This window comes from Diospyros lotus, chromosome 10 (genome assembly GCF_014633365.1).
Source record: "Diospyros lotus cultivar Yz01 chromosome 10, ASM1463336v1, whole genome shotgun sequence".
Classification (NCBI taxonomy): domain Eukaryota; kingdom Viridiplantae; phylum Streptophyta; class Magnoliopsida; order Ericales; family Ebenaceae; genus Diospyros; species Diospyros lotus.
Window position 1 is genome coordinate 30,750,889 of NC_068347.1, and position 27,669 is coordinate 30,778,557.

Sequence of the window (27,669 nt, forward strand, 5' to 3'; positions counted from 1 at the left end):
GTGTGTGGCGAGAAATAACTCTGAATGTGTGGGTGGGCGACCAAGTTCCATAGTCTGGAGGAGGAAGAAAAAATATGTTCATGCAACTATACTTATTATTAAACAGTAATTAAATAAAATAAAAATAATAAAAAAAACATAAAATTTTGTCATTCTCCCCTTGTGCTCGCACATAGGTATGGAGCCACGTATGTGCATAGTATCTCTAACTTATGAAGTCTTATTTTTCTTTGTCTTTTCTAATTTGCTCTTAAATTATGGAGTATTCCAATACTCCTTTAATACTTCAAATACTGTAAGACACGCCCAACTTGATTTTTCATTAAGTCATTTCTTACACAAAACAAGATGTTAGTCATATAGTCTGAAGCCGTCTTCTCAAAGTTTTTTTCTTATTTTATGTTCGTTTTCAATCTTCCAAACCACTTCTTTTGTAATGTTAAGGCAAAGTAAAGTTTATAAAAATGTTGATTTAACTTAAATAAATAAAATGACATAAATTAACAAGATTCACTATGTTGAACCAACTTCGTATTTTTCATATAGTTGTTAAATTTTAACGATTAACAAAAACTCGTATTGTTCATATAAAACAATGCCCCCAAATTATCTTATAAATTGTTTTATGTAGCAAAAACGCCTTTGTTAATGTTATTATTATTTAGAATATTTTTTTTGAATACTTTTTGAAAAGGTTTAAAATAATTTTCTATGTTTTAAAGCATAAAATAGCCTTTTGAGTTGACTTCCAAGTCGACTCGGCCGAGAAGGTGTTTTTCCGCATGTTTGATGCTCGATCAACTAAGTCAACTCAATTTTCAGCCAAGTCGACTTGAGCACCAACCGAGTTGACTCGAGGTGTAGTCGAGTCGACTCAAGTTCAAACCGAGTCGACTCGAGGTGTAGCCAAGTCGATTCGACGGATTCAGCAGACATATTTTTGGGATATCTTTTGCAGGTCATCTTCTTCTCATATTTAAGCTTTCATTCTACGACCAGAAGAACCCTAATGCAATTACGAGCTCTCACAACATACTCAAAGGTCTCAACGCGTTCCCACAAAATCCAAATACCGAACGGCTTTCAATTGTACTGATTCTCCTTCAACAAGCCGCCAAAGCAACAATAGTTTATCTGTCATCTTTCGGTCATCAGATTGAGGGTATATCATTTTGTTTACTGTTTTGTGTTATTGTGCTTTCATTATTTATATTTAGTCCAAGTGTAATACCCCAAGAGCTTAGAGAAAGGTAATATGTATTGAGGATAAATAAGGAATGAAATAATATCAGCTGGATACCTTTTTGGACTGAATGTAAGCAAATAACTCTGAGATTAAGCATGTTTGAGTTGGGGAAGCTCAGGGATGGGTGACCCTCTGGAAGTTCGCGTAGGCCTATCAAGGTAAGTTGTTCCGATCCTTTCTATCGCTCGATGCGGGATATTACATCAGGTGTGGATAAGTTCAAATCTTTGTAACACTTAAACGTTTTCGTGGATTGTAGTGGTTACCTGGAACCATTTTGAATCTAGGTGTGTACGTGGTTTTAGTTTCTAAGGTGAACTTGTTTGGAAACCTTGGTGTTTGACTTAGTGGAGCTCCAAGAGTAGTTAAAACTTTAGGAGAGTGGAGTTGGTATGTGTATCGACACCGAACCACTATTTATCATCGTGTTCTTCATTGTTCTATTCTTTATTTTATTCGTTATTGCAATGGGTTTGATATCTTGAAATCAATAATCATAGTAATTGTTTGGATTCAAATAAATAAAATTTTTAAGAACACTCAAATTACCTTTCTTTTTGAATGATCATATCTAAAAGACCAACACTATTGGTACAAAGTCAAGTCTGCAGCAACCCTAGTCATCATATCCAAGAAAATATTTGACCAACACAAGAAGTTACTTTTGCATTATCTATAGCAACTCATTTATTGATAATCTAACTGAGAATAATAACTACAAATTTATTTACACTCTCATATACTATTAGACTTAAATAAATATAATTGCACCATAAATTTCATACAAGTATTAATATTAGAATAATTGAAAAACATAAAAATACTACTATGATTACATAAATAAATATAAGCGCACCATCACTAGTAATAAAGTTTGAAACTACAAACACCCCAAGACATAGGTTGAGCAGTTGGATGAACAATATGTCGATATCAATCCGATAGGTTGCAAGTTCTATTCTCGCCCTGCGCAAGGACTAAAGGCTCAACTTATAATTTACCTCTCCTAACATAATTGATAATATAAACATCGAAGGTCACGCAAGAAAGGTCATCCCAAATATGAAACCACAAACAATGTCTAGGATCAGATTCGACAAGTTTAAGGGTATCATAACTGATTTTGAAAACTTTATAATTAGTTTGATGAAGTTTAAATTTTAAGTGGTATTTGAACCAAATGATTAAAATTAAAAAATATATTATCAATTTACCCAGTTAAATAAAATTTTATTTAAAATTTCTTCTTTTTTCGTCTCAATAATGTTAATTTTGATTTTTTAAATTAAAAGTAGAATTATAAAATTAAACACAAAAAAACAAAGATTAAAAGAACAACACAGAGAGAGAGAGAGAGAGAGAGAGAGATATTAAACGTAAGATTGTCGAATAGTCAAATAGGGAAGAGAGAGAGAGAAAAAAACATATATACAAATCTTTTTATTCTGCATTTTGTGTGTGTGTGTGTATTAGATTATAAAATTAATTATTATATTGGGAATTAAGTAAATTTATTATATTTAGTAATTTAAATGAACTTAAATACAAATAAAATAAATATATAATTAAAATAAAATTATACCTAAAAAAAACTTACATTGTAAGACATTGGAGTTGTGAAAACTAATATCTACGTCAATATTATTAGTGTTGGAAATAATTATCAATGGTGGAAGAGAAGATATTTCTGTTCACAAATAAATTTTACTCTCAAGGGGGTGAATTTCATCGACGACACTTTGTTTCGTATCTTTGTCACACTCTAATTTGATATGAAAGAAATTACAGTTTTATTTGGTTTGTGATTCAAATTGTGGTTTGAATAATATAACAATTCTGTTAATTAACAGAACAAAGAGTATTGTTTTTCAGAAGTTAAACTTGTAAACAAATATTTCTTTTAAAAAAAATACTTTTCTTGTACAAGATATAATCTGGACAAATAGTATGTACTCCCAACCAATATATATAATCACTATAATCTAATGTGTGTATATATATATATATGTTTAGTATAACAATTTTACGCTTTAATGGGGTGAATAAAATTGGGTCTATGCCAAAAGAATACACACACGATTTTTAATTGTTCACCGCATTTAAAATATAAAATTTATTTTATAATTCATCCAAATAATAAACATATAAATAAAACCCTAATTTCAAGGGCTTGAATGAACTAATCCTATGGCCAATTCTGAAATTTTCCCACGAGCCAATCACTCATATTAGATTAGGGATGAGCAAAAGTTTGGCTAAACCGAATTAATCGAACCAAATTAATAAATTCGACAATTCGGTTCAATTTTTTAAAAAAAGTGGTTCGGTTCGGTTCGATTATATTTTTCTTTAAAAATTGATTATTCGGTTCAATTTAATTATTTTGATAAAAATATTCAAAAAATCGAAAGCAAATACCAAACCGGCCACCCCCCACTCACGCGGGCGCGACACTCCATGGGCCTGTCTGTACTTCTCTTCGTTCTCTTTCTCTCTCGCGTCTTGCCATTTCGACTTCATCTTCTCTTCGATTCAAGTTCGAGTCTTCTTCACAGATCTGGTGATGGCAAAGACGAAAGCGATTCAATGGCGCGATGGCGAAGACGAAGGCTCTTTGATGCTTCGTAGATTAGGCACTTGTCGAAGGCTTTTTGTCTTCATCTCCTCTCTCCCTCCACCATCCATCGCCGTCGCAATGGCGAAGAAGAAGATGAAGACGAAGACAACGCCAATGATTTTTCGACAAGTTTTCCAACTACTTCTCTTTTAAATTAAAAGTTTGAAATCTAGATCTACTAAAATTCAACCATTATCTAATTTTTAAGTATGTAAGTCATCGTGGTTGGGAGAATCTAATAATCGATTCTGATCATCAAAATCGTTGATCGACAACAACAAAGCCGATCTCTTGGTTATTTTGTCTTCCAATTCAATTTTCAATTCAATTCTTAATTAGCACAATTTAGATTTCGATTAGTTTGATTTATTAGGATTAATCAGTCGATTCGATTATTACATATAATTCGGTTCGATTCATAATTTTAAATCAATTCGATTCGATTATAACCGATTGCACACCCTAAATCAGATTATATGATAGTATCAGAGACGAGATATAATAATATGCAATAATTAAACAAGAACTTCTATTATTTTGAACAATTGTTATAATAAAAATCTCTCCATATTTAATAATTAGATGCTTTTCTTTAGATTTTTGTGAAAGAAAGATAAAAAATAAAGACGCAGGGATGAAACCCAGACCAAAAAACTCCTCCCACTCCCTCCCCCCTCCCCCTCATTGATAAGAACTGAATTTTCAAGAAAAACCAACCGCCACCAAAGCCACACGAAAAGTATGGGGGGGCCTGAGAGTGAATATAAAATGGCAAATTTCACATGAAAAGTCGCATAAAGATACACGACCAATAGAGATATAAGTATCAACTCCACAACTAGCTGTTTTGATTATTCGTACGATAAGAAAAATCCAAGCAGTGCTAAAAATGCCATAACTACCTAAAAGAGGTTTATCACTGAACCAGCCTAATATATAAGATTTCATAAGCAAAACTGGGAAAAAGGTATGACCATACACACTTGGGATAAACACCAAAATGCATATTAAGTAGAATTGCAGCAAGACTTAAAAAATTGTTCCATGGTCCCATCCCAATATCTAAATGATAGCAAAATTACTGGGCAACAAATATAAATGAGCAATACCGTCTTGCCTCCAGAAAGTGGGAACTATATCCCTAGGCAGCCACTGATGGCTTAGAGGCGGCAGAGAGTTTGGACCTCCTCTTTGCCATACTCTCACTCCTGCGCTCACGCTGCTCCTTCAACCGGGTAGCAAGAAGTCTCTGATACTCCGCTGCCTCATCCTTGGCCTTCGCAACTCTCTTCTTCTTCTCAGCAATCCTCGCTCGCTTCCTTTGAAGGGTCAAGGGAGTAACCAGCCTCTGTATTTTCGGAGCTTTACTGACTTTCTTCCCTGTCAACCAAACAGAACTTTTTCAGATACCCAAATCGTGCCACATTCTACATGCAAATAAGAAAAATGTACCATAGGCATCTCAATATCCAATTAAATATTCCTCCTCCATGCTCTTCTTAAATGAGTTTTAGTGTGTTTCTTACATATTTCCCTGACACATACATAGTCTGAAGTTAAAACTCACCGGATTTGGTTGTGAAAGTTCGGCGGTATGTGTTGACGTACTTCCTAACATCATCCTCCTTGGAAAGATTAAAGAGCTTCCGAATCTTGGATGCCCTTTTTGGACCTCTCATTCTTGGCTTCTCAACATCAGTCAGTCCAGGCAAATCATTCTCACCCTTCTTCACAATAACCAAGTTCAGGACTGACAGATCAGGGCTGACAATGCATCCACGAACGGACTTCCTCCTGCGCTCCCCATTTCTCCTGCCATATCCCCTGAAGCAAGGGGTGCCTGTTTAACACACGTTAATTCATATATCTACCATACCAAAAAGAGTCCTAGCTAACATGTCAGAATGAACAATACTGCAGAAAGGTTTATTTTAGTGTCAACAGAGTGAGGACATTTAACCAACCTCGGTGAAGCAAAAGCCGAACACGGCCTGGAGTCAAAACTCCCTGCTTCATTGGAAAACCTTGCTTGTCACAACCTCCCATTATCTTAAATACATAGCCCTTGAACTCCTACAAGAAAAAATATTGCGATACTCATTGTCAAATCTATTACTCGTAACATTCCAATAACTAAATAAGAATGGATGGAAACTACTTCATAGAAGAATAGCTAGATAATACCTCTCCCAGAGCATCTCCGCTGACCTCTTGAGAGATTCTCTTGTCAAAGAAAGCTCGGCTACATTTCAAAAACCAAATGAGAACAAAATAAACTGGGTACAAAACAACAGTTAATTGCACTGGTATTACACTGCTCATTGATGGCTTATTACCATAGAAAATGAAAGAAGAACAACAATTTTACATTGCTCTTTTACAAGCGTTATCAATCCAACAAGAAACAACATTAACATATAATCAACAAAGATTATGGGAGAATAGTAAACATGCATAAAGTGGCTTATCACACCAGCAATGATCAATATCCACAGGGAAAGAAAAGGAGTAAGGCGGACGGTAAAACCTTACATGCCATAAAGTGGCTTCAGAATACTTTTGACAAGTAAACTAAAATCTTTGAACCTTGCAGAGTTACTCAAGTATAAAATAAACATAACAATAAAATTACATATGTTAATGTTTTGCTCGAGTTATTATGCTGCAAGTTTAGAAGAAATCTGAGGAGACTATGATGATGATCGGATGGCAGTTAGAGTGCAGGATATAATTTGTAATTAACTGTAAATGCTAGGGGTAATATAGACTTTCTAATAGTCGGTTATGTCCCCTAGGAAGGTCCGCCCTTTTAGTTTATAAATAGGAGGGCAAGGGGACCTGTTATGATCATCAATCATTCTATCATTTCATTCTCTTGTTCGAGCGAAGTGAGAAAAAAGAGAGAGCTGTGATCAATATAGTTCTTGGAGTCTTTTTTAGAAAATTGTACTCGAGTGTAAAGAGAAGGTGAGTAATTCTTGTACATATTTCCTACATTCATTAGTGAATTGTGCTCTTGGTGGAGTTGCTGGATGTAGTGCCATTTCTATGGCATGAACCAGGGTAAATCAGCGTGCAAAGACTTGTGGTTTGATTTTCTGTTCTATTTTATTTCTGTCGATTCTTTTACTCTCTGTTCTTGTGCATGTATTGTGATTGATTCGGTGAGTATTGAGTGAGTAATTGGGCTTCAGTTTTAACAATCTGGTATCAGACAAGGGTTTATCCTGGTTCGAACTGATCAAAATCAGTCCTACATCCAGCCGCAGTCCAAGAGCAATCCACTAGAATTCCAGTCCAGAATCAGTACACAAGAAGCCCACAGAAACCCTCTCCTCTCTTTCTCTCACACGAACACACACTGCCTCCAACCCGAGATTACAAAGAACTTCCCCATTTTCAAGTCTTTCCTCTCACAGCAATTCTCGTATTCAAAAAGAGAAGAAATCGAATGATTAGAATGATCATTTCAGTCCACCTATCTATCTTATTTATAGATAGGCGGATATCCCAATGAAAACATAAACATATTTACAGTTTAACCCCACCAACTATCACTAATTACAGATTGGGATATAAACTCCTATTTAATTCTTCATTGGCCCTCAAATGGACTGCTTTCACTGATATTCTTATCCTATACTCGAGACAACATTTTAACAATATCTTGCTCATTAATACCTCACCAAATCATAGGTAAATAAAACAGCTGAGAATCTGAACCAATAAGTCACTTGTCCAGTGTTGTTCCAATTGGTGCAGATCAGCATGCTCAAGTATCAAGTGAGAATATATTGGCATGCTTGCTTGCTCAAAAAATACAAGGGGCATGAATTAATAACCAAAGATTTTCATTTTCCAAAGACATTTGGAAAAAAACAATCAAATGTTAGAAATGTAGAAAATAAATTTCAATCTAGAAAGTTAGAACATTTGTTCAAAAAAAGAGAGAAAGAGAGAAGTTTTTTGTTAAGATTAGGAGCTCTTTAAATAATCGATCAATACTTCTAATTGCCAATTCTCTCAACACTCCTCACCCGAAATCAATCAACAACAGAAAGTATAAACTGTAAAATGTAAGAACAGAATTTAACAATGAAAGAAATAAAAGAGATACAACCAAACCAACACAATAGGCGCACAATGTATCCTGGTTCGAACTGATCAAAGATCAGTCCTACATCTAGCTGCAAATCCCGAGAGCAATTCACTAGAAATCCGGTGAAAAACAGTTTACAAGAACCCTATACTCTCTATCACATGAGTACACTGCCACACAGACCGAGATTACAAAGACTCTCCTTCTCACAAAGCCTTTCCACTATTTACAGCAATCTCACTTGCATACAGAGACAAAATGAATGATTGTTTGTGTTATCCGACAGCCTTGCCAATGCCTTCTATTTATAGACCATAGGAGGTGTTAATTACAAAGTCCTTTATTTAGCCTACACAAAGACTAAACTAACCCTTATAATAAAACATCTAAGTTAACTTCTCTCTAACTTAGAATTTCCAGTCGCATTCATTTGCCTAAGGGATATACAGTCTTCTTAATCTTCAAGACAGATTCCTCAATGCAAAAACCCAACATTTTCTTTTGTGTAAGTGTAATTTGTGTTAGAGAAAAAGAAAAAGATGATAGGGGAAAAAATTGCACAAAATAATATTTCCCAAATCACCCAAATAGCAAGGAAAATTTAGAGAACTCATTTTAGGAGGTTTCCAAGATCAGTTCAATTTTGGAGAACAGCATTTTCCAAACCTCCATTCTGCTTAGTAATTTTGTATTTGAAAAAGGGTCCTAAGTTTCTGTTCTTCTGTGGAGAAATTTTCAAGGAAACCGGGACTATTTTTGACAACCAAAAAAGCCCCTTATATATGCAACATCTAGACTAAAACGGCAGACATAAATTTTTATTTGGCGAAGAATATAATAGCATTTGGGAAGACTTCGTGCAAATAAACAGTCAAAATCTCATAAACCTCACCACCTGCAATACACTCAACAAACAGTAGGAACACCCAGACACCATACGCTAACTTCAACAGCGCAAGCTTAAAAGAATGTACAAAAAATGAGCCCCCGCATCACAAAGATCACATATGAAAGCTATATTTTCACTAAAAATTGGATTCACGAATTAAATTTGCTCAAACAACGCTACATGAATGCCCATGCCGACAGATCTACAACCAGTCAATACGAGAAGTAAAACAAATACTTAAACCGACAAAAAGGAAAGCAAACATCTACTAGATTCGAAGGATTGAATAAGCGAATGCATAAACAGAAGCTCACAGTTTCTGGTCATCGTCAATTTCGAGCTTTTTCTGGCACCCGGTGGTCGGATTTGCTATGTTGAACTGAAAATCAAAACAAACAAAGCGAAGCCATGTGAGAGAAGCACAAATAGATATTTTCAGTGTCTGCACGGAGTTTACAATTGGAGATTTAGGGTTTTCGTTTTGAAACCGAACCTTCATCTTGGACGGGACGGAGCAGCGGCCGCAACGAGAAGGATGAAGACAAAATCTGTGATTTCGCTTTGGATGCCCTAGACGAAGTGGGCTTTTTAGTTTCAACGGCCGCAACCAGGATGATGAAGACACGCACCGTGAATCCGCTTTGGATGCCCTAGCCGAAGTGGGTTTTTTGCTTTTATAGTGGTGATTTGGGCTTTAAAATAGCACCCTAAAAAGGTCCTCAACTTTAGGCCCATTTGAGTTATAATTTGGGCTTTCCCACGAAACCCACGATGTTATTGTCACCAAAATAAAGTTGTCATGGATTTTCCAATTAGAAAAAGGATTAAACATCAATCAATAACTTAAATACTTTAATTTTTTAATTAAATTAGTGTCCACTTAATACTTCATGTTGGTTCAAAAGATTATTTTTAAACAAATTAAACCAACATCTAGAGAAATTTTGTTTGAACTTTTAAATTGTTAATACACATTTTTGTAACATTCTACATCGAGCGATAGGAAAGTCAGAGACAACTTACCTTAATGGATCTATGCAAACTTCCTAGGGGGATCACCCATTCTTAAATTTTCTCAAGTCAAACACGCTTAACTTGGGAGTTCTTTATCTACATTCAGCTCAAAAGGTTGGATAGCTAGTGTTATTTCCTTTCTTATTTATTCTCGAAATATACTATCATTATCTAGACTCTTGAGGTATTACACACATCGTGTCATCATCATAGGGCCCACAACTGCGAATTAACTCTTAACTCTCATTCTTCAACGACCAAGAGCCGCGGCTCACCTATGAGCCCCTTAGTCGCCTTCTGGGCGATCAATGTGGGATTCATGCCTAGGGGCCAAGCAGAGGGGATGGTGTGGATGCATTAGGTTCATCCCATATCGATCGCTCAGAGGGCGACCACTGAGAGGCTCATAAGTGCGATGGGGCTCTTGGCTGTTGAAGGGTGAGAGCTAAGAGTTGACCCGTAGCTGTGGGCCCCACGATGATGACACGATATGTGTAATACTCTAAAAACCCAAAGAATTGTGGTATATATCGAGAATAAGTAAAGAATGAAGTAACACCAGCTAGATATCTTTTGGGTTGAATGTAGGCAAAGAACTCTAGGGTTAAGCGTGCTTGACTTGGAGAAATCTAAGGATGGGTGACCCCCCTAGGAAGTTCGCGTAAGCTCATCAAGGTAAGTTGTCCCCGTCTTTCCTATCGCTCGATGCGGGGTGTTACAAAAATGTGTGTCAATATTTGGCGCCATCTGTTGGAATTCCCCCTAATGGTTTTTACAACCCCCGATAAGGAAGGGGTTGATAGAACCTCACCACACTTGCGGGGGGATGGTGTGGATGCACCAGGCTAGTCCCACATCGATCGTTCAGAGAGCGACCACTGAGGGGCTCATAAGTGCAGTGAGGCTCCTGACCGTTGAAGGGCGAGAGCTAAGAGTTAACTCGTAACTGTGAGTCCTATGATGATGACACAATATGTGTAATACCCCAAGAGCCGAGAGAAGAGTAGTATATATTGAGAATAAGTAAGGAATGAAACAATATCAGCTGAATACTTTTTGGGGTGAATATAGGCAAAGAATCCCAGAATTAAATATGCTTGACTTGGAGAAATCCAAGGATGGGTGACCCCCCTTGGAAGTTCACGTAAGCCCATCAAAGTAAGTTGTCTTCGTCCTTCCTATCGTTCGATGCAGGGTATTACAAAAATGTGTATCAACATAAATAAAAATAATATTTTCATTTCAATAAATATAAATCCTAGCATAAAATATATTTTATTATATTTTGTATTTAAATATTTTTTATTAGAAATTCCTTCTTATGTTAATTTCATTCCTGAACTTAAGATGATATCTTTTCTTGAACTTTATTTTGTTATATTTCTTTTATCAAAAATGCATTTCTAAGTTAAATTTTGTTTTCGGGATAAGGATAAATATAAATATGATATTGAAATAAATAGAATTGCAGTATGAAACGATACCACTTCCACATTCACAAGTTCTAAGGTAATATTGCAGTTAAAAATGGATCGAGAGAGATGACCTGTTCTTCCCTGTAGGCATAATAATTCTCAATAACTTCATAGTCGAGGCTCTCGACCTCGCTCCCGTCACTGTTCTTCGAGCGGCCAAGCCCGTCGATCTCAACCTCGTCCTCCGAGTTTGGCAGCCGAGACCACACCAACTTCGCCGTCTCCATCCCGTTCTGGAGATGACTCGAAAGCATGATTGCTACCCCAACCTACATACACATACATCTATCCAGCAAAATCGCAATCTCCGAACGCCAAATCTGGTCTCCAAACCCTAAACCCTAGGGGCCAGGCCAATTGGTCCTCTGAAGGTTGGGAATAAATTTTGCTAACACGTGTGTGAGACAGTAGAGATTGGAAAATCAAGAGCCAAAACCTTAAGCTGCAACATGCATGATAATTTCAAATCAAGATCCATACATTTGTTTATGCCTAAATGAAGACGATCAATTGACAGAGAAGTAGTCTATTTAAAAACCCAGAAGCTGAACTGGAGAACTGAGCTCCCATCCCATGATCATGCAAAAGCTGCAAGAAGAGCCATGGAAAGACCGAGCTGTTGAAGACGGCCCATCAAAGTGGGGGACGGGGCGGCGCTGCTAGGCGACGATGCCGGAGCTGCTGCGTCAGTACTGTGGGCGGAAGGAGAGGCGGCGGCTGTGGCTGTGGGAGCCAGCGAAGAGGTGCGGGGCACGCTTATGTCGACCTTCTGGCCGGCCTGGCAGTGGCCGGGGACGCCGCAGAGGAAGAAGTGGTGGCCGTGACGGGTTATGGTGATGGAATCGTTGCCGGTGGTGTGGCTGGCCATCGGGGAAGAAGAGTTGCAGGATCGGTACTCCGCGTGGCTCACTTGCATCACGTTATGAAACTGAGGATTGTACTGGAAATCTGGTTCATCATTCAGCCGAATTTTTAGAAGCAAGCAAAGCAAATGTCTAACAGAGGAGATTATTCATTTTAAAAAGAAAGAACACTATTGTAATCAAACTAACAGTTGGGGAAAATCAGACTATTTTCTCCAAATTCAATTTTGTGAATAGTATTGTATAGATGAATATTAACATATAGGTGAATAATAAGTGAATAATTGTATAAAAAATTACATTAAAAAAATTAGCCAAGTCACAAACGATGACACTTAAAATCTAAACTCTTTAGATAATTTTTTTTAAAATATACTTAATAACGTAATATTTCATTAGCACTATTATCAATATACCTAATAAAAATGATTGAATATAATAACAAATAAAATATCAGAATATAACGAGGTTCGGCCAAGTTAGTCTATGTTTTCGGACATCACCAAAATATTTCACTAAATTCTCAAAATATATATATATATAAATTGAGGAAAAAATATATAATTTGTGGGATAAAATTTACAAAGAGGAGACAGCTTCTTTAATGGCAAAAAGAAAGCCTTTCCAATCCTTATCCTACTGACGTGGAATTGGGGAGAGCCACTAATCAACAGTAATAGTTGATATTATCATTCTTAATTATCAAATTCGTGAGTAATTTGTATGAGTTTACAAGTTATGTAATTTTAAGTGAGTTAACTTATAAATTTATATTTTCATAAAATCGGAGTTGAATAACAATTTAATATTTTACATTCGATAAATTTTAAATTCATATTATATATAAATTAATATTTAAAATTTAATTATAGATGAATAATGCTAAATAATGAATTTAATATTTAAAAATTTTATATTATTTAGTATTTTTAAAATTAATATATAAAATTGTTTTAAAATATATATATGTATTTTATTTATAAAAAATACAGTTATAAAATATAATAATCATGTTATTAAATAATATCAATTTATTTTTTATAAAATAATATCATTCTGAATATATATTTACATATATTAAAAGTATTTTTAATTATCTTTAAAATCTTACTTAAAAACCTTAATTTTAAGAGTGATAGATATTATGATAATGACTCAAGAAATGATAATCCCAACAAAAAGATTAATTGGTTATTCCTTTAGGACTACGCGTCAGCCGTCCCCGTTCTTACACCAAACCAGAAAAGGCAAGCTGTGTCTGGTGAGTACCCAGCAAACAGAGAAGCAGGGAGCGTGCTTCCTGTTCAAGGGATGTCTGAATCTGCACTTCTCATTCTCAAGGGGATTACAGGCAGGAGAAAGAGAAGGCTTACCTTGCTGTTTGGTTGGTAAGAAAATGCGGGAAAGTAAAGACAGACTCCATGCTTTCCATCCTTTGATTTGATGAGATTTTTATGTCTAGCTAAGCTAACCCTCCAAATAAGCTAACCGAAAAAAAAGACCAGAGAACCCAAATGCAGTACCAGCCCCAGGGTTTTTGCTTTCTATCATTTTCTAAGCAACCAAACACACATATCTATAGAAACCGGCTGGAAAATGATAATGCATATACAGCAAGAATGGAGGGTGGTAGGCACTTACAGATGACATCTCCAACTTGGAAGGTCTTGGTGGCAGCCCACTGCTTGTAATCAACATTGGCAATGGATGTCCAACCAGCAGAGTCACCCACCGTGTAAACTGAAGCAATGCAGACCTGCAATGAAGCAAATATGGCGGCGAGCAACACAAGCATACTGGCTTTGCCTTCCACAGCTAACGCCATTGAAGAGACTCTGAAGCTCTGTGTCTGACTTGTGGGGGGCTTGGTTTGGAAGAGCGAATTGAGGGAACTCTGGTTCTTGTGGCCCTTTATAAATCCCTGGGACTCTTGTTATATTTATATATATATATATATATATCCTTGGACGCACCAAAGCATTATAATATATTAAAGGACCATCCCTGGCTTCTACAGTAACATGACAATCTTGTGTCTCATTCCTCAAGCTTTTTGGGTTAATTCTTATATTTCGTTTGTTTTTTCAATGTTTTAAATAAATTATAAAAATACGAAAGCAACTTTATTTTTATATAGTTTGCATTTTCAAATGATAAGGATTCTAAAAGGCAACAAAAACATTTTTGGAGTTGTTTTAAATAAATTATAAATGACAATCTTATGGTTTATTTTATTAAACTCATTTTTTAACATTGATAAAAATAATTATTTTAAAAAAAAGAAACAAATTATAAAAAATTAAAATATTGAAAGTAAATTATATGAAATGTTTGTAAAAATACCTAAACTACAAGGAATTAAAGTAGAACATATTTACTCTGATAAAAATAACGACGACTGAATGCCATTAAGTAAAATTGATTATATTAATTATAGGCAAAAGAACTGATCCAATTATTTTTATCTATTATCATATCTTTCATAAATAAAATAATAATTAGAGAAATCACACTCGAATGAAATCAATCAAAAATACCAAAAGAGCTTTAATGCTTGCATTAGACTTCTCCCTAGCTAGGTATTGTTTCTGATTTCTTTCTTATCCATAAAACAAAATCTAGCTAAGATGGTGAAAAATAATGATTCTCATGTTGGTAACACTTTTTTTTTTGTAAAGGAAATGTGATTACAATTATTGTAGAATACTATTGTTTGTTTAGTTTTGTGTCAACCAACCAAAGCTGTATGCCATGGCATCAATTAGGTTTAGGGCTATTGTTGAAAGACTTGGAAGGAAAGAATGTTGGTAGTTGGTGGCATGTACAATTTATATATATATATAGCCATGCCTTCAAGAAGGAGAGTTGGGCAGTGCCATTAATAATTATTATTTACATTGGCCTACACTGTTGTTAGATTCAAATGATGTGTTTTTATATAGAATTTGAGTAATCGTTGATCATCATATATGTGTTTAAAAGTAAATAAATTGATAATACTATTAATAATCAATCGAGGGAAGCAATGGTGCATAGACAACCTTATATATGAGAATTGAAATATCATGACCAACCCATATATATATAAAACCTAGTGTCATGGGTAGGATAGAAATTAAGTTAAAATTTATTCTACACACAATAATTCATTGACAGTAGTTTAATTTATAACTCAATAAAAAAAAATGAGGATAATAAACTTTGTTTCTATATAACTACTTAGGACACAAGTAACATACAGTAAAGCTAAACCAAAACCCTGGAAGAGTCATCATCATCAGCCTCCCATGAGATTGCATATATACTTGCTCAAAACTCATAGTATGTATACATGGCTTAAATGAGAAGAAGAATGCTCCACTAAATGGCATGGAATGGTTGTTTTCAATGCTAAAAGCATAGAATAAGGTTGCTTTCGTTTTGAATGTGTGTGGGGCACAAGTTTCAACAATAAAATAGCTTTGAAATGCTTGTAATTTGTAAACCAGCTTTTGATTTTGGGGATCCAATTTGTGTATAGAAATAGAGTATTGTGAAAAGGGATTGTATTGCGGCCAAGGAGACCAGGTGAGGCCCATTTAACTATTTAAACTCATAGGTGAAGCACGAAGCTTCCATTGAATAGACCAAAACAATAAAGGAGATCCGAGACATGCAGCACAAAACAACAAAAGAGATAATACACGAAGTAGTAAGTCGGGCGCCACCGACAAAGAGTAGAAGGCATCGGTCAATAGCAAAACGAGAATGGAGGAGGAGAAATGGCGTGATATGAGAGAGGGAAGAACAGAGAGAGTCTCCAAGACCTTTTATATGTGGACAACTAGGGCAAAATAAGAAAGTGGACTGGGCTTCTCATTTTTGAGTAAATGAGTTTAAGTCCATTTCTTTTCCAAAAAAATAATTAATGAATTTATGACCTGATTTCTAATTTGGGTTGTCAATAAGTGATGATATGGACTTGAGTTATACTTCAATCACAAGGCGAGACTTATGAAGATTAAATCCACCCGAAAAATCATCACTATCTTGGGACTTATTTGAAAACACAAACCTAACAATGGTCACATACATTCATTAATTAATTATTATTGTTATTAGATAATCATATATTAAATGAGATAACTGTTGAACCACTAAATAAAATAAAAATAAAAAACTTTATACTTAGATTAATATTTTAAATGTAAAAGTACACTATTACAATTATTCTTACTAAGTTTTCATACTTTGAACACATTGTATGGTAGCTTTAATATCAATATTGATATCCATAAGGCTAAATAATTCAAATTTAATAATATGCAAATTGATACCACTCATTAAAAAATAACAAATTAAGAGAAAGAAATATTTTGTATTTTTTAATGTATACATAGCTTAAATTCAATATCAATATATAACCCACCGAAATAATGGTGGCTTTGCTGCAGTTTCAATTCTGGTTGCAAATAGACTAACTATTTGCTGAAATAATGGTAGCATGCTACGAGGGATCATATGCAATTTCCCTAGACTACCTATTCAAGTGAGCATTTGCAAGCAATTGAACGTTAAATGCTAGTGTTGGCTCAGAGTTCAATCCAATAACCAAACCATGAAATCCTTAGAGAAGATACACACTTGGTTCCAAGACTAAGACAAAAAAATAACAGGGTTCATCTCCCACAACCCAAATTTCATGTTTGGATTATTAGTAAGGTCTTAGGTACATTATTTGATCTTTTGAACTTAAAAATCACCTCCAACTAACATTTTAAAGTGAAAACAAGGTGTTACTCGGTCACAAGTGATAATTACAGAAGATTCAAAGAGCATCTGTCTATAAAGCAATGGTGAGAGCATTGAATTGGGCTGGGCTAACCACAGGAATAGCACAAGCCCATCTGACATTAACATTCAAAAGTAGAATCATACAACCTAGCTTGGCCCAACCCAGTAATGCCATGGTCCACAAATCTCCACGTGAAACACGACCAGAAAAGGATGCATTACCCAAAAGAGTAACATGTGGACCCAGCTCATAAGGACAAGTATTATCCATCTACCTGCACCATTAAATAAGTAACGGTCTAGAGAGTGATGGCCAATATAGATTTTTGGATTCGAATTCACTCTTAGATTATATAGACTATATAATTTATTTTATATTTATATATATCATATAAATATAAAACAAACAGTAACTATAAGATAATCAGTGAACGATTGAATAATAACCTCTCCTCTTAAATATAGACTTATAGTCTGAAAAAGATGAAAAGGGCATGTAATTTATAAATTACTACCCAACTAGATATCAAACAAAGATGATGCCATGATGGGCACTTTTAAAATCTAAAATGAGACTCGCAGCTAGACTGGCTGAACAAAATCATTAATAACGTTTGGTCCCCTCTTACCTTCTCCAAGTTTGTAAATATATAGATATGTAATCTAAATACAATATAAAAGTCTTTAAGAAATTAAACATTGTCGTCAATGAAACCATATGTTGACTTCAGGCACATGCATAGTTCATTAATCTGTACTCGTGTTTTTTGAAGGGTGGACAAATTAAGTGTTAAGATGGTGTGCTTTACTATTTTATAATCTTAATTATTATGATTTTATAATTGGGTTACATGTGATGCGATCTGTTTAGTCATGTACGTAATTTCATCCCTTTGACATTCATTTTATTATTACAAGTCTAATAGTTAACATCTCTCACTCTAACACACAACGATTGGTTGATGTGATCCCCTCACTTTCCTATCCATTAGTTGAGGAAACTAAATTAGGCTTTATCCCTTCTAGTTTCTGTCTTCTTCGCAGCTGCTGGCTGCCATTGGGGACCTGGCCGTTGCTTACTAGGCCAACTTGAAGACAAATTAATTTCATTAATTGACCAGCTAAGTTTACGAGATTAGTTGGCCTGTCAAACACCATCTCTTCCGAAGCAGGGAGGGAGGGAGGGAGGTTCTATCTACCATGTCCTTGCCTCAACCATGTGGTAATGTTTAAAGGCAAGTTGTCTACATTTCTACACTTAGTGGGTGGATTTAGGTGCCCCAATCTTTTTCTTGGTACTTTGTCCCTGACAAACGTGGCTGTGTCTTGTTTTTTTAGTTTGGGTTAACTAAGATTAAGAATTGGTTAATTACTTGCTTCTGTTTTCATATAATATTTCCAATATTGACTCAAGCTTTTGTTTTTTTTTTCTTTTAAATGTTATGCCTATAAGGACAATCAATATTGTAAACTGGTGCATACAAAGTACATATTTGAATTTATTTTCAACTTTTTGGAGACAAAACACATAGAAATTGTTTACTTATGCACTGCAAGGTTCAAAATGTGGAGGTCAATATCTAGCTTTGAGGCCAAGCTAAATCAATTCTTCCTACTATTTTATTTCTTTCAACCTTTTTCTTAAAAATGATTGGTTGACACTAAAGGTGTTCAAAAAAACTGTTAACTGTAAAAATCGATCGCACTGTACTATATCGCACCGTATCGCACGGTTTCTTTAGGGGAATAGTTTGAGATGATTTGAGAAAACCACAAACCGTGTGATTTGTGATTTAATAAAAAAAATTAATTTTTAATCAAACTGTTCACACCGCACTACAATATCTAAAAATTAAAACTTAAAATCCTAACTTTTCATTCCTCACTGCCCCAACCCACACCGCATCACAATTTTATGTTGTGAACTTTTGTGTTATTTTTATGTTATGGACATGAGATTATGTTGTAGACTTTGAATTTTTAAATTTACATTTTGGTTGAATTGTAACTTATTTTACTTTGAACTCCATGACATTAATCGGTTATACATTGCTTGGTGTTTGAATAGTTATGACATGTTTTAGATAAACCACGAAAATCGCACCGAACTATACCGCAAAATGTAGTGTGGTTTACACAGATCAAATCAAATTGCGCGATTTAGAATAACAAAAAAACTACACATATAATTTAACATATTGAAAATAACTTAAACTAATCAAATCGCACTTAGAACACCCCTAATTGACACATTGGGTTAATTCGTATTTGGCTCTACGAGAATACAACATTAAACAACAAATGATTGATGGGCACAACTTACTGGACAGCTCAGAGCTCACCAAGATGAAAAGAAAAGGCACACTCCAAATACAAAGTGTATAACAAATTGATTCTTAGTCATTAGTGGAGGAGCATCATAAGGTGAGAGAACCAAATAATGTTATATGTTTAAAAGATATCAGGCAAAGTTAAGAATCAAATCAACTTCAATCAATCGACTGTGGACCATGTAAATCAAATTAGTTCATAAAATGTTATATTTGATAAATTGAATTTTATCTTTATTATTTGATATATTTTATTTTTCATGAAATTGAATTCTATAATATAACCATTAAAACATGTTTAGTCTTATTTTTTTATGAAAAATTCCATCTAGTGGGGAGTGATTTTTGTTTTTAGTTGAAAAATATTTTTTTTTAACTAATACTATCAACACACTCTTACAGTGTATCAAATAATAAAGATGAAATTTAATTTGTTGGATGTGACATATTTTTTATAGAATTTGCATATTATCTGAGGCACCCTAAGAGCTGAAATTGATAGTTGGGCAGAACTTTCACAAAGTTAGAAATAAAGGCCATAGAAATAATTGCTCTACATTAAGGGCTGAAATTGGTAGTTGAGTGGAACTTTTAGAAAGCTAGAATAAAGGCGATGGGCATTTAATTGCGTTTATAAAATAAAATATAAGTCTGATAGATCTATAAAAAGAGACAAAGACTCGCTTGGTTGCAAAATGATATATCCAACAAGAAGACTTGAATTTTTTGGATATTTTTTTTCCTATAACAAAGATAGTCACCATGAAAATTTTATTGGTTCTTCCTACTATGAATAAGTGGTCCCACAATTAGATTTGAACAAGACTTTTCTTAATGGGAATTTTTTCGAAAAAATGTGTATGAAATTACTTCTTGGATATAGGTCTCTTGTTGAAAATTGTCTCGAGTTAATGATAAGATTATGTCCAATATTTTGTATGCGGTTATGGGATAATTGACAAGAGGGTGACACTCTTGTAATATTAATTATTAGTGGAGGGCAAATCCAATAATGTCATAACAAAAAATAAAATAAATTCTAAATATCTTAAATATAATAGGCTTATTAAATAAATAAACAAATGGGATTTTAATAAACCTTAAACGAATTATAAACGAATTCTGAATTTTTATTTAATTAATTTATTTAATAAATAAATATAAATAAATTCAAATCAAAGTCGCTTGCGAGTTACTTACTGAACAAATTAAATTCGTTTACATCTGAGTGGGTCACCTTGATAGGAATGGCCTAGAAAGAAAAAGGGGAGGAGGTGTTAATGTTTGACTCCGACGTGACAGCTGAAAGTTTAAGGTGAAGATGGCCCAATATCATATATTATAAATAAATGACATGACATATATATATGATCAAGGAGATGAAAGAACTGAATATATATGTTAAACAGTGCCAAAAAGAAGAAGAAAGAAAGAGATCTCAGATCTGTGAATATTTTTTGATGATAAGTACATGCATATAAAATCTAACCTGTTGTTTAGTATATAGGCATTTCATGGTACAAATTTATATCAAATTCCAGATCAATTAGGAAAAATGAGACCAGAAATATTACTCAGAAAGCAAGGGGGTATTCTAAGTCTAATGCTATTTTCTATGCATATCTCAGATAAACCAAGATTAACTGTATGATTTAGCAGTTATGATTACTCCTCAGAATCATTCAAGTATATCAGTTAGACATTTTCTAAATTGTATTATGTTGAAGATAGAAGCAGCCAATACGCGGGTTCTTGAGGAAAGTGCCTAATTGCTAAAATTCCCTAATCAGACAAAAAAGAAAAAAAATCCCTAAAAGGAGCCAATAGGGAAATTGCTATATAAACACATCAGTGTAAAGGCCAGGCCTCCGCAAGTCTATGAAATATTCTTCTGTGCTATTAGAAATAGCATTTCCTTTTAAGGCCAGCAAACCTCTCCCAAAACCCATCTCTCAAGATTTTAGTTTCATTCATACATCTGTTAGTCTGAGGAAAGGCTTGTTCAGATGGGGAATGGTTCGTCTGCTCCAGTGATGCTTGGGGAAGCACTGGAAATATTTTGTGGAAAGAAAATAAACAACCCCATTGACAACAACGGAGGCACAAACATGAAGATCAAAGGGACAGTGGTTTTGATGAAGAAGAACATCCTGGACGTTACTGATATGGTAGCTTCGTTCCTCGATCGAGTTCATGAGTTTTTGGGCAAACGTGTTTCTCTACAGCTTATCAGTGCCGTTAATAGTGACCCAGGTCAGACTCTTTGCTAAGTTTAGTATTGGCTACCACCTACTTCTGTTCATATCTTTTCACGATTAACAAAGGATAGAGTCAATGAAGAGAATTTTTTTTCCGCTTATAATTAAGCTGTCTTTTGTCTCCAAATAACCAAATGTAATCTTTCTCTCTTACCTCCAAATCAACCAAAGAAAGTTTCAGAATTACTTCTAATTATGTCTTATCATAAAAAAAAAATTAAGTGTTAAAGAGTTTCCTACATATTTCTACATTTTTCAGCAACTAAAGGCCAAGTAGCCGTTCTATTTTCTTGATTACCAAGCAAAGATTTTATTTTTTTAATCAGTAAGCAAACAAGCGAGGAAGATATAGAGATACAGATAGAATTCATGTCCAATTCTAAGTTCTTGTGTCTCCTTCAAACACCCAAATGACTGCCTATCCCCCATGTTTTCACCCCACTCATTCTTTGTTCAAGGAAGTTTCAGAGAGAGAGAGAGAGAGAGAGAGATCCACTTTCAACCAATTTCTTTTATTTGTTTTTCTCCTCGATCGGTCCCTGCAAACAGAGTCGTTGCCATTAAATAAATTGTCCATGCACCTGGTAATTGATTATTGTTGCTATTATAAGATCTAGACTAAGTCACGAAAAGCTTCCATTTCTCAATGTTTTGTTCACATGATGCAAATGGATCTAATATAGAAGGTTTTGTATTTCTCAAGAACTCAGTTGGAATATTTCACCAATTATGATGCATAGTTGGGAAATCTTGCTATTCTTGGATAAACTGAATCAGATGCATAAAAACGCCTAACTATGACTACAAGTAATATGCTGCTTATATTTACTGAGACCAAATTTTGTGCTCTCTATATGCTTAGCTAATGAAAAGCGAGGGAAGATTGGAAAAGCAGCTTGCCTCGAAAAATGGATCACTAGACTCACCTCAGTGACAGCTGAAGATGTCTCGTTCGGTATTACGTTTGACTGGGAGGAAGCCATGGGTGTCCCTGGTGCTTTCCTGATCAAAAATCACCACCACAGCCAGTTCTACCTCAAGACAGTGACCTTAGAGGATGTACCTGGGCATGGCCAAGTCCACTTTATTTGCAATTCTTGGGTTTATCCGGCCCATCGATACGAGTATGATCGCGTCTTCTTCGCAAACAAGGTACTTCTCATCTGAAGCAACAAACGGAATATTGGAGACTGTAACACCAACAGTACTAACCACATAAATTCATTCAACGACCATGTTAGTAAATGCTTTTATGTCCAATTAGATATATCTTTCCCCTTAACATCCTTTTGATGGAAAGATAAACCAAGTTGAGTTCAGACCTTGATTCACAGGAAGGCGGACTAGAAGTATCAGAAAAAATATACACCAATACTATGGAAATCAGGAAGAGTCGTCAAGAAACTTATTTAAGATAGGGTAAGACAGTAAGTAATCAACTGACTTATAAACTTCACATTTTGTTATCAGACCTACCTTCCATGTGATACACCAGAGCCACTACAACATTACCGGGAACAAGAACTTATTAATCTTCGTGGAAATGGATCGGGCATGCTCAAGAAATGGGACAGAATATATGACTATGCATACTACAATGATTTGGGAATGCCAGCCAAGGGCCAAAAATATGCACGTCCAGTGCTTGGTGGAACAAGGGATTACCCATATCCACGCCGAGGAAGAACTGGCAGGCCACCAACAAGAGCTGGTTAGTTAGAACCTAAATTTCTTTGAATGATAAATCTCTTGATAAATTTAATGTTCTAAGCTTGTTTTAGTTCATATGTCGCGAGGATGGGGTGTTTTAAACATGAACAAATTCTAGTGGTAGTAAGAGATTACTTTTATCTGCTTTTTGGTTGACTAGAGCACTCTATGCTGCTATGCAGATCCCAAAACTGAGAGCAGATTGCAAATCCTAAATATAGGCATTTACGTCCCCAGAGATGAACGGTTCAACCAAGTTAAGATGTCAGATTTCCTTGCCCATGCGGCCAAATCTATCGGACCGATCCTGCTGCCGGAGATCGCAGCTCTGTTTGACAAAACCATTAACGAGTTTGACACTTTCCAAGACATAATGAACCTATATGAAGGTAGATTTAAGCCTCCAAACGGGGTCCGATATAGTAAACTAAGGGAGTGCATCCCATGGCAAATACTGAAGGAGCTAGCACATTCTGATGGTGAGAGGTTCCACAATCTCCCAATCCCTGCTGTAATAAAAGGTATACATTACATCTTTACCACATCTGACTTAATTCTGTATAACATCAAATCCTTAATGGTAGATTTGTTTGTCAATCTCAAAAGTTGCTAAGACTATCATGGGATGTTTCAGAGGATAAATCTGCCTGGAGGACAGATGAAGAGTTTGCACGGGAAATGCTTGCTGGAGTGAACCCTGTTGTCATCCGCCGCCTCCAAGTATAACAAAACTGTCATTCAATAATCATCTTTTAATGTTTCTACCATCTGCTAAACTAATTATTAAATGTTTGCCTCAGGAGTTTCCACCTGCTAGCAAGCTAGACCCTCAAGAATATGGCGATCAAACCAGCTCAATGACCAGAGAGCAAGTTGAGAAGAACATGAATGGGTTAACAATAGATCAAGTACCCTCCTTTGTTCTCTCACTCAATTATGAAAAATATATATTCCAGTATATAACCGAGTTCATGGGATTATATTATCAAATTTAATCACTGAATACTTCCAATTAAACTACAGGCAATTGAGAACAACAAGCTGTTCATATTGGATCATCATGATGCACTAATGCCATACCTCAAAAGGATAAACACTACTGCCACTAAGACTTATGCCAGCAGAACAGTTCTCTTACTGCAAGATGATGGAACATTGAAGCCATTGGCAATTGAGCTAAGCAAACCAGATGACCTGCATCGTGCCAACAGCCAAGTCTTCACTCCGGCAGAAGATGGCATTGGAGGTTCATTGTGGGAGCTAGCTAAAGCTTATGTTGCTGTAAATGATTCAGGCTACCATCACCTCGTTAGTCACTGGTATGATCCGCTAGTACTCCCATAATTGGCAAGTACCAACTGCAATAGCTCTCTGGTGGAATGTTTACCTGAAAGCTTATGATTCTGATGCAGGCTGAATACTCATGCAGTAATAGAGCCATTCATCATTGCAGCAAATAGGCAATTGAGCGTGCTTCATCCAATATATAAGCTCTTGCATCCCCACTTCCGTGATACAATGAATATAAATGCCTTGGCTCGACATATCCTCATCAATGCTGGTGGGGTGCTTGAGACAACAGTCTTTCCAGCTAAATATGCAATGGAAATGTCTTCTGCTATTTACAAGAACTGGAATTTCACAGAGCAGGCACTTCCAGCTGATCTGCTAAAAAGGTCAGTCACTGAACTTTATCTAAAAGTTGTCTCAGTTGTTCGATAAAATTTCATAAAACTGACTATCCTGTTTCATTTAAATTCGCTTTAGAGGCGTAGCAGTTCCAGACTCGAGCAGTAACAATGGACTCAAGCTTTTGATAGAGGATTACCCCTTTGCTGTTGATGGACTGGAAATCTGGACAGCAATTGAAACTTGGGTCGGTGAATATTGCTCTTTTTACTACTCCACAGATGAGTTGGTCCAAGATGATTCCGAGCTCCAATCATGGTGGAGAGAGCTTGTCCATGTAGGCCATGGTGACAAGAAAGATGAGCCGTGGTGGCCAGAGATGCAGACAAGAACAGAGCTCATCCACACATGCACCATTATCATATGGGTGGCTTCTGCTCTCCATGCGGCTGTCAATTTTGGCCAATACCCTTATGCTGGCTATCTCCCTAATCGTCCAACAGTAAGCCGCAGATTTATGCCTGAGCCAGGGACTCCAGAGTACGCTGATCTTGAGTCCTCAGACCATGAGCGTCGTAACTTGGTCTTCCTAAAAACAATCACTGCCCAGTTCCAAACCCTACTTGGTGTTTCCCTGATAGAGGTTTTGTCACGGCATTCTGCTGATGAGATTTATCTGGGAAGCAGAGACACACCTCACTGGACTACAGATACCCAACCCCTGGAAGCATTTAAGATGTTCAACGCTAGATTGGTAGAAATAGAAAACAGGATAATGGACAGGAATAATGATAGGAGAAACAGGAACCGGTTTGGGCCGGTCAAAGTGCCTTACACCTTGCTCTATCCAAGCACCTCGAATCCCCAAAAAGCTACAGGACTTACTGGCCTGGGAATTCCGAACAGTGTCTCAATCTAAATTTTACTGAAGAATGTTTGTGCCCGCGCGTTGCGTGTGATTTTTTTTTTTTTTTGCTAGAAGTAAATATGTGTTTTTGAAGGTACGGATTTTGATAGTATGTTCTGCAACTCAAGCAAATTGCTAAAAGTTGGTTCTGATGCACTTTATTTTTTACCTCTCGGTTACATGCTAAGAATAGAGCATTTGATACATTTTCTGCATTTACAAGACAAGCTTGTGCAAAACTGAGTACATTTCTTTAAGTTGCTATATATTTTATGCCAAAAGAATGTTTTGGCGCAGTCCAATTTGGCAATGGATCCATTAAAATAATGTTTTACTAAAATGGTTTGGGCTCAAATGTAAGTAAACAAAAATCTTAAATGCCTAAAATAGCTAAAGCTGTTTCTGGAGTTTGGAGGTAACTCCTGGGTTTGGGGGGTGTCCCCCTGAAAGACATTCTTAGCCCAAGCAACTATAGGGGCCTAAAAATAGCTAAAGCTGTTCAGTATTGGTACCAGAAGGTCAAAAAAACCAAAACAAATGAGAATGCTAACTGCATACAAAAACCGTTAGAATCACCACCTAACAGGGTCCCAGATAGGGTAGTTTACATACTCTAGTGGCCACTTTTTAACATTGCAACCATCAACAGGTTTTCAGATCATCAAACTCTGAACATGCCCCTTATATTTTAAGTTTTAAAAATTTGCTACTCAGATTGTACTCTTCGGATAGTAGTTCAGAGAACATGAAACAAAAAATATTACCAAGTTCAAGATCTAAGAAATCAAGCAAATGGAAATTTTGTTAGGAAAATTATTGAGCGGTATATTCTGCATTCTGTGATTTTAATTGAGAATGAATCACCTCTTTAAGGTGTTACTTTTACCTGCTACAATTGCTATAGGGTTAATGAAAAACAATCTCCACAATAAGCCAAATCACAAACATTTGCAGCCAACAATATTAATGATTCCTGTAGATAAATTTCCAGATGTGAAGAATAGGAAAATAAAACAAGTATGATGTTTAAGTTTAAATTTAAAAAATTGCATTCTTTACTGGTGACCAATTTGAAGATTCTATGATGACCAGGTTTAAGATTCACATCCTTTTACTGATGACCAAATTGAAGATTCATAAACCAAAATTTGTGTAATTTAAAAAAATTCTTCTCAAAATTATTTTATTTTATTTTATTTTCTTCTATGTTTGGATTTTGGAGGTTGGGGGGGCGGTGTTAAGGTAAAAGCTTACACTTGTCTAGGAGAGAAATTTGTAAAGGAAGGGGAAGGGAGGGCATGGGACATCCCCTTCCAGCCTCATTTTTGCCCACTCTTAAGGGAAAGGGAATTAATAATAATCTTAACTATTAATTTTACGCATTTATCCTTAATATTTTGGCAAATATCCAATATTATCCTCCTCAACCTAAATAAAATTCTATAACTACTCTTTTATAATTTATCTACTTTATTTATTTGCTTAAATGCCAAATATACATTTAGTTGTCTCAAATATTAAATTCAGATTTTTCTTTGTGGGGAGGGGTTATGACTTGGTAATACGCCACACTGTATTGTAATTAAATTCAACTTTTTGTAATTTAAAATTACTATATTGTAAGGGTTTATTGCAGCAAAGCAACAACCTTTAGGTTACTCACCTTCCTCTTCTGTTCCTTTTCATTATGGACCTTTTCCTCACTACCCTACCCTTCTTCAGCCCCTTTCCATTATTGTTGTATAAAGTGCAAACTAGCTACAGCAATCCCTCACTTGATTTGTATTATTAAGACAATTATTATAGGTTTATATATACAAGAAGAAAATATTACATTTTAATCTTCATTTACTGTATAC

The 27,669-nt window shown here is 35.3% G+C and overlaps 3 protein-coding genes across 3 annotated transcripts; 1 reads left to right on the plus strand and 2 right to left on the minus strand.

Annotated features, from left to right (window-relative positions):
- Nucleotides 1–4,683: 4,683 nt before the first annotated feature.
- LOC127812101 (40S ribosomal protein S6-like) lies at nt 4,684–9,511 on the minus strand. The gene is made up of 6 exons (XM_052352426.1): nt 9,345–9,511; nt 9,166–9,230; nt 6,048–6,105; nt 5,828–5,936; nt 5,431–5,703; nt 4,684–5,243 (listed from the first exon to the last, which is right to left on the minus strand). Exons 1-6 carry the CDS (start codon nt 9,348–9,350, stop codon nt 5,005–5,007), a joined length of 750 nt encoding a protein of 249 aa, XP_052208386.1. The 5' UTR covers nt 9,351–9,511; the 3' UTR covers nt 4,684–5,004.
- Nucleotides 9,512–11,757: 2,246 nt separating this feature from the next.
- Nucleotides 11,758–14,188, minus strand: LOC127812102 (mavicyanin-like). The gene is made up of 2 exons (XM_052352427.1): nt 13,845–14,188; nt 11,758–12,288 (listed from the first exon to the last, which is right to left on the minus strand). Exons 1-2 carry the CDS (start codon nt 14,026–14,028, stop codon nt 11,918–11,920), a joined length of 555 nt encoding a protein of 184 aa, XP_052208387.1. The 5' UTR covers nt 14,029–14,188; the 3' UTR covers nt 11,758–11,917.
- Nucleotides 14,189–21,097: 6,909 nt separating this feature from the next.
- LOC127812098 (linoleate 9S-lipoxygenase 5) lies at nt 21,098–26,024 on the plus strand. The gene is made up of 9 exons (XM_052352424.1): nt 21,098–21,559; nt 22,427–22,716; nt 23,035–23,275; nt 23,457–23,795; nt 23,909–23,994; nt 24,075–24,182; nt 24,298–24,593; nt 24,687–24,950; nt 25,042–26,024. The coding sequence occupies exons 1-9, from the start codon at nt 21,313–21,315 to the stop codon at nt 25,820–25,822; spliced, it is 2,652 nt and encodes an 883-aa protein (XP_052208384.1). The 5' UTR covers nt 21,098–21,312; the 3' UTR covers nt 25,823–26,024.
- The last annotated feature ends 1,645 nt before the right edge of the window (nt 26,025–27,669 follow it).

Bases quoted from the DNA above. Each gene is read 5' to 3' on its own strand.
- LOC127812101 (XM_052352426.1), bottom strand. The intron at 5,937-6,047 runs GTATTATCTAGC...TTTTTCTTGTAG, and splicing joins GCGGAGATGCTCTGGGAGAG to GAGTTCAAGGGCTATGTATT. The intron at 5,244-5,430 runs GTGAGTTTTAAC...TTTGGTTGACAG, and splicing joins AACTTTCACAACCAAATCCG to GGAAGAAAGTCAGTAAAGCT.
- LOC127812102 (XM_052352427.1), bottom strand. From the start codon at position 14,028: ATGGCGTTAGCTGTGGAAGGCAAAGCCAGTATGCTTGTGTTGCTCGCC. The intron at 12,289-13,844 runs GTAAGTGCCTAC...ATGATGAACCAG, and splicing joins CCAAGTTGGAGATGTCATCT to ATTTCCAGTACAATCCTCAG.
- LOC127812098 (XM_052352424.1), top strand. From the start codon at position 21,313: ATGGGGAATGGTTCGTCTGCTCCAGTGATGCTTGGGGAAGCACTGGAA. The intron at 21,560-22,426 runs GTCAGACTCTTT...CTATATGCTTAG, and splicing joins TGCCGTTAATAGTGACCCAG to CTAATGAAAAGCGAGGGAAG. The intron at 22,717-23,034 runs GTACTTCTCATC...TTTTGTTATCAG, and splicing joins GCGTCTTCTTCGCAAACAAG to ACCTACCTTCCATGTGATAC.